This window comes from Buceros rhinoceros, unplaced genomic scaffold (genome assembly GCF_000710305.1).
Source record: "Buceros rhinoceros silvestris isolate BGI_N320 unplaced genomic scaffold, ASM71030v1 scaffold8802, whole genome shotgun sequence".
Classification (NCBI taxonomy): domain Eukaryota; kingdom Metazoa; phylum Chordata; class Aves; order Bucerotiformes; family Bucerotidae; genus Buceros; species Buceros rhinoceros.
This window is the reverse complement of record NW_010398285.1, coordinates 1-7,076: the sequence shown is the minus strand read 5'-3', so window position 1 is coordinate 7,076 and position 7,076 is coordinate 1. Positions and strand designations below refer to the sequence as shown.

The window sequence follows — 7,076 nt, the reverse complement described above, 5'->3', positions numbered from 1 at the left end:
GACTCAAAAGTTCAGTGCACATACTGTATCTAAGTACACAAATCCCACTTGTAATACCCCTCTAGTAACTCTAAAGACTTTAATACACTTACAACTTCTGGGAAGAACATCCAGTAGGTACCTATCTTTGAAGGTCTCTCTGCCAAGTCAAAGAGCCTTTTAACTTTCACAGAACTTCTGAATCAAAACTATTATTTTAGAAGCGATTACTGCATTTCACCATTCCCTCAAGCTAACATCACCAATTCACTTGTTCAGAAGAAACTGGAGCACCAAGGCAATTGCCTACTAACCTCAATAAAGGCAGAAACACTATAGTGTGAGGACAGAAAATCTACTGTACAAGGGTGTTGCTGCTCAATGCAGACAACAGTAACCCCACTAGTTCAAGACTCAGACTGAAGGTATTACAAGAGGCACTGAACGCTTTATTTATACTTCCCAGATCTTATATGGAAGTTATTAGGACAACAGAAACCCTTCCAAGCACTAACAACTCTTAACTATAGGGTTGCTGTTTTCCCCCTAAACATTAAAAATGCCTTGCCTGCGTTAAAATATGCTGCCTCCAAACAAAGGTAGTACAATTTAAAAACACTGTACTTCGAGCCTTCATCAGCACAGCTGCTAGGGCTGCCCAGTGTTTCAGTCCCATCTAAAGTTCAAAACTTCTAGCCTGCTTGCTACCCAGAGGCCCTGCACCAGAATGCCTCATCCAGCCACTAATCCAATCTTAATGACTCCCATACACTACCAGATGAAATAGGGGTGTACCTGTGTTCTGCACAGCCTGCAGAACAGAGGAATGGCTTTGGAGTCTAAGTTGTCAGGACATAAAACTAATCATGCCTGACTCCTTCGTTAACAAAAATTGTAACTGTGGAAGTATGCAGCTATGAATACTTCTGTCTGCATCTTTTGTTCTCTCTTCAGCTACACTCTACAGGTCTATATAACACAGGCAGTCAAACACGCATGTCTTAAAAGCACTTTCCAAACCAGTTTGAACACCAGATGACAGCAGCGTACCTGCCTCCATGAACACTGCCTGCTTGGACTCAGGTTATACTACTACCTGCAGAAAGCTCTGACTTGCTACAAACTGATAGTCAAGAGTCGTTTAATTACAAAAGGATTTTAACAGTGCGAACAGTGCACCAATCTTTAATTTCTCAAACACTGCAAAATGGTAACTTTCAAATCAAAACTTAAGGGCAAACCAGCATTTTATTAACATAGTTTATTTGATGTTAAAACCAGATGAGTAGACTGTTTCCAGAATAATTCTTTCTATACTTCTTCACAGAATAATGTAGTCTGTAAAGAAAAAGATAAATCAGTGCCACATGATTAAAACAATTTTTATACTCGTACCTTTATAGAGCTTGAAAAACTGATTCCCAAAACAGGTGAACCACACCGCCTTACGTTATTCTAAGCAAGGCTCAAAATTTTTTACAGTACTGTCATGGGAATAAGTGAGACCCCAGATTACAGAACTCAAGACACTACGATTGCTTGCTGACTTTCCATTTAAGACATTATACACAGTACATCTGCTCCCAGACAGACTTTAAACTGAGCCATTTAAACAATCTGTAGTAAAACCGGAGTTTTGTCTGTAATGTTGCCCATAGCACATTCAACTCACTTATGTTCCTGCAGCAAAGATAAAAAAATACAGTCTAGGACTTAAAGTATCAGGTTGGTTTATAAGGAATTTACTTAAATTGTCTATAAGAAAATAACAGAAATTTGTTCTCAAAATAGAAACCATACTTCAATCTACTCAAGACAATAAAAAACAAGGTGTACTATCCTCTGCTTAGCATACTTACTAAAGAAAAACGTAAGCCTTGTTTACCATAAGACTAAATAATCAATAGTTTTAGCAACATAAATCTGAACTGCCTGATTATTTCAGACTTTATACTAATCAGGTACTTCGTGTAAGTGGAAGTCACACAGGTAAGCACAACAGTGATGGGTAAATATTTAAGACTTCCTTAGTCTTAGATTCTTGCACTGGGTTCTGTATCAGCACAAGTGCCATAGTCTTGGCATAAATCATTATTAGACTTATGTCATCAGAGTACTGAATGCCTATCCTTACAAAGTATTCTAAAGTCATACCTGTGAACCATTTCCCATCTGAAGTTTGTTCATTTACTGAAAAAGAAAAAGCATTAATTAATGAGAGAATAGTTTTATCAAAGTCCTGCTACTGTGATAGATGGGAGGTTTGAGGATTTTTACTGACACTTACAATATGCCTTTTCCAATTACCACAGTGAAATTAATAAGAAAACCTCAAAGTTTTGACTACTAGAGAGCCTGAAGGCTTAGATCTCGTACATTCCCTCAAACTCAAAATGGGACCTAACAATTAACAATAGCTGTTTGGAGCTTAAGTAATACTAAGAATGCAATTGCATGTTCAATTATATCTACAAGCTATAACGGCTTGAAGTGCCTATCCATCCACACTTCTGTTTGATCAAGTTTTTTAAAAAAACATTTCCGTTTGGAGGGCTCCTGTCACAACAGTCACAACATTGAAAGGCAGTGTGGGTTTTCTTTTTTTGCATTTCAATATCCCAGGGTATATGGGTCACTGCTCTGAATGCAAACACTAGGTAAGGGACATTCACATCTACTAGTTCCAATTTTATGTGAGCTGAGCAAACTATAGTGCTACAGAATGGATTAAGTAACACAAACTATTTTAAAATATTTCTCAAACTGCAGGAAAAAGAGCATGGGAATTCTGAAGGAAAAATGAAAGAAAGCACCAAACAAAACTTTTAACAGTCAGACATCAGCACAGTTGATGTCCGACTTAAAAATTAATGAAAAACTATTCAAGTACAATTCACTGTTTCAAGAGTTTTCACATCTACATGGTACATAACTCTTACAACAATATAGACTTGCCTGCAGATGTCTCAGAATCAAGTGTCTACACATTTCTGAGAAACTGTTTTCACAGATTGCATAGGTGAACTCCAAAACAAATTCCAGGACTCCTATTAATTTCTCCTCAAGGCTGTGATAAAGGATGATGAATCATGCCACACTGTTATGTTTAAACATGCATTTTTCAAGACAAACTTTGAGACACAAGTGTATTCCACAAGCTATTTTCTGTGATGCAGCACATAACACTTCTCAATCAAGTTTTCCAGAAAGCATGTAAATTAATTTGCCTTTAGTTAAATGCAAGGACACAAAGATTAACAGAATTGGTAAACAATTAAGAACTAAACCATGCATAATTATCAACTAAAAGATCATTGTAAAAGAAATTAAAAAACCTTTAATCAAAAACATAGCTCACCTACTACTGAGATTGCATGCTAGTTTGACAAGCACTTGATACAGAAGTCACATCTACTATTATACAGCACATGATCTTAATCTTAAATTTCAGAAGCGTTTATATACTTTAAGAGAATTTCTATGAACTGGACAGCTTTAGATTGATTCATTTCTACAAACAATGGACGTTTAACCATTTTGCATTAATGCTCAACAGCAGCTACCTTCATGTGCAAAATTCCTGAAGGGAAGATGTTCATTCATACTACTGGTATCAGTGCAACACTAAATGACTCCCCTGACATTGACAAGAGGGTGTATATTAGCAGTACTACTATAACAAATGCTAATTTATGCTGTTATATTGTAAACAATTGCAGGACTTTATTATTAATACAGCATTAAAGTAGAAAGAAAAAAGGCTCCAAATCTTATTTAGTAGAGTAATTCTTTCATCTAGTAGTTTGCAGCAGCAGTGATAATGAGGATTTCACTTATACAGCAAGTAGAGAATCCTTCATGAAGATTTCTAATTTCACTGTAACTTGTGTCTGAACTTGGAATACTGCAGGCCAATAGTTTTTAATGCTGATGGTTTAATGTGCTGTTTCCAACCACTGTCTCAAATGCAGTAAGCTGTGATGTGACTTAGTTTTCGTAAAGATGCAGAACTACTTTCACACAAAGGTCAAATTACACATGCAATTGCACTGTACTACTTTGAATCAGAATCAGGGGTGCTCTGAACAAGTGCCTCAAATCAAGAGCATTGAGTTTCTTGGATTTCTTCTCACTGGGAATTCCTTATTTTAATGTTCTTTCACTAGTCTTGTTTTCTATTAGCCAAATTTTGTTTCCGAATCATACAGAATAAAGTTCATTATGTAGTTATCTGAACCCTTTCAGGACAGAAGCAAGTTGAAAGCAAACATGTATGCATGCAAGGTAGTACAGTGCTTCAATTAAAAGGATGGGTACACATTTCAGTGATGTTTCATTCAGTCACCACATCCATGCTCTTCTTCAGTACCTGCTAGATACTTCATTTCTGGTGGAGAATTCCGAGAAGGTAGGAAAAAAGCAAAAGTGGAGATTACTAAAGTTCAAGATACCAAAGCACTTCGGCAGCTACAGAACCAAGATCAAAACCCATTGTGCTCTCTCCTTGTTAAAACACTTGAAAAACCCCACTTAGCTGCACAGCTTACTCAGTATTTTACAGAGGACAACACTGATGGGGAAAATGACTGGCTTCACACCCAGTCTACTCAGTTTTGCCAGATTTTTTTTTTTTTTTTAACGATAGAGGAATTCTGCATCCCTCCAAGTGACTTATATCAAGTTCCAGCCACAGCACAGGAAGCTGCCTCCAGGTGAAGACTCCACGTTCTTGATAATCAGTCACTTAAACCCCAGATAAAGCAGGCATTCTATCGTACTTCTGTTTACACAGCCCTCACTGCCTAGAGCACCAACCATCCTTAACAAAATCTCCTCTATAAATTACACCCTAAGTAACAGTAACTCAGTGGAATTAGCATTAGATATTTAGCTAGTCTGAGTAATAAGTGTTAAGATCGTCTAATTTGTATATTACAAGACTGAGTTATATGATTAGAGCAATACGGTTAGATTTATGGAAGTTTAAATTTAGCTCAAGTGACATCTAGGAAACAACCATTTAAGAAGTATTGTTTCACATTACATCAGCTAAGTTTGCAGCAGTGAGGAGCAAAACTAAGCTACTGAGCTGATATCAAGCTATACAACAGCACACAGATTACCTTCTGTTATCCAGTAGAACAGATGAAAGAAATGCAAGAAAAACAATGTTATTCTGTTGCAGAATTTCTAATCAACATTTCAAAGGCAACAACTTTAGTTTACAGATATTCTCATCCTACCTTCTTGCCAGCACCAACATTTGCCTTGGCTGTGCCCCTGACTTTCTTCATTCTGTTCTTACGCTCCTTTCGCTGTTTCCTAGAAGTTTTCTTCTTTTCATACAACCCATGCTGTTAAAAAAAGTTAAAAGCTGCATTTAACATTGCTTCACTGATAGTAACTCTGAATTTAAATTCTACTATTTCTGGAGTCTTCAAATACTGTTTAAATTTGAAATACTAGCTAAATAGTGAGACAAGTTCACGAACCAACACAGAATATAAGCACTGAAGCAGTGTGTGGATCAGCCCCATCTCTTGGGCTTCTTTCAAGACCTTTAATAATGTTTAGTTATCTATTACCGTTAAGCATCACTGGTAACTTCAGTTTTTGCCTTCCCAATTCTCCTGTAACATGCATTATAAAATTTTCCCTCTTTTGCAAATGCAGAAGCTAACTTTTGCTACTTTAAGATCTTATATAGAAACTCTGAGCGTGCCAACAGTGCCTTCACAGAACTTAAGCTTTTACACACATAAATCTCTAACAACTACACACTTCAAATCCATCCCAACTGTTTTAAAGTTACCAGAAACAACCTACCCTAGCAAGCCTGTGCTTTGGTTCATTTTTCTTTGCGTAGTCTAGGGAATCATAAATCATGCCAAAACCCGTTGTCTTGCCACCACCAAAGTGAGTTCTGAAGCCAAAGACGAAAATTACATCAGGGGTTGTCTTGTACATTTTTGCCAGCTTTTCCCTGATTTCTGTTTTGGGGACCGTGGCCTTCCCAGGATGAAGCACATCAATCACCTAAGAAGGAAGTTGTATGCAAGGTTAATATCCAGTACAAGAACCTGGTTAACAACCAGGTGCTACAGTCCCACCACGAACTTAATGCTTCAACTAACCCACCTTAGCAACAGAAAGTTAATTCGATACAAAAACATTCATAAGTTTCCTGTTTCATAGAGTTAGACTGGAAAAGACCATCAATTCCAATTGGAAACCCAACAGGGCCAAGTGCTGCACTAAACCACATCTTTAAGTACCACATCTACTCTTTTTAAATACCTCCAGGGTTTGGGATTCAACCACTTCCCTGGGCAGGCTGTTGCAAGGCTTAACAACCCTTCTGGTGAAGAAACTTTTCTTAATATCTAATTTAAACCTCCCCTAGCATAACTTCAAATAACAAAACAACTCACTACTTCACCATGAAGATTTACCTTTAGCATGCATCAACACTTTTAAACATATAAGCTTTTACAATAAGAACTTAAGAGATTCTCAGGCTCTTATAGCAGCTAAAAACCCCTTTCAGCCCAGAACTAGCAAACACATAATTAAAGGCAGTTTTTAATATTATTTTACCATCTGCTTTCGCTGAAGAAGCCTGTTTGTCATGAACTTCCTGGTTCTGATGGTCACTGTGTCATTCTGCAAGAGAAAAAACAAAGTAAAACAAGACAATAGCTACATATGCAATTGAATCGTAATAAATATATAAATAATGCACAGCATGGCAAAAATCAACAGCCTCTCAGACGCTGACAGTGAACTCATAACCTAACGGGACTAGTGCCAAGCTACTGAAAAAACCTTTAAAAACTACACATGAAAACTGACAGACTCAGATCCCACACAACACGGCAACATACACACCTGTACCGTTCTGAAAAGGTGAAACAGCTTGTAGTGAAACACATGGATTACAAACCCAAGCACTACAACCTAAGTTTCCTTAAAAAAATAAAACCTAAGAGACTAAGACCTGAGTACGAACTACAACGCTTCTTTTAACACCCGAAGAGAAGGGCAGTGTTGCACTACTATCAAAGCCTGGGGCTGCGGCATGGAGACACAGCAGGCCA

General features: G+C 37.4%; 1 protein-coding gene across 4 annotated transcripts; it reads right to left on the bottom strand.

Annotated features, from left to right (window-relative positions):
• Positions 1-1,119: 1,119 nt before the first annotated feature.
• RPS24 (ribosomal protein S24) lies at positions 1,120-6,638 on the bottom strand. 4 transcript variants are annotated; one of them, XM_010131040.1, is made up of 7 exons: positions 6,577-6,638; positions 5,806-6,015; positions 5,223-5,333; positions 5,103-5,105; positions 4,349-4,366; positions 2,134-2,169; positions 1,130-1,317 (listed from the first exon to the last, which is right to left on the bottom strand). In XM_010131040.1, the coding sequence occupies exons 1-5, from the start codon at positions 6,607-6,609 to the stop codon at positions 4,361-4,363; spliced, it is 363 nt and encodes a 120-aa protein (XP_010129342.1). In that variant the 5' UTR covers positions 6,610-6,638; the 3' UTR covers positions 1,130-1,317; positions 2,134-2,169; positions 4,349-4,360. The 4 variants fall into 4 exon arrangements, with proteins under 4 accessions (XP_010129343.1, XP_010129345.1, XP_010129342.1 ...); XM_010131041.1 differs by lacking the exon at positions 5,103-5,105 and having other exon boundaries at positions 1,120-1,317; XM_010131042.1 differs by lacking the exon at positions 4,349-4,366.
• Positions 6,639-7,076: the final 438 nt, after the last annotated feature.

Coding starts and splice junctions, on each gene's coding strand:
- RPS24 (XM_010131040.1), bottom strand. CDS start 6,609: ATGACAAACAGGCTTCTTCAGCGAAAGCAGATG. Junction 6,016..6,576: donor TTCTTCAGCGAAAGCAGATG/GTAAAATAATAT, acceptor CTTCCTTCTTAG/GTGATTGATGTGCTTCATCC. Junction 5,334..5,805: donor CAAAGCACAGGCTTGCTAGG/GTAGGTTGTTTC, acceptor TTTTTTTAACAG/CATGGGTTGTATGAAAAGAA.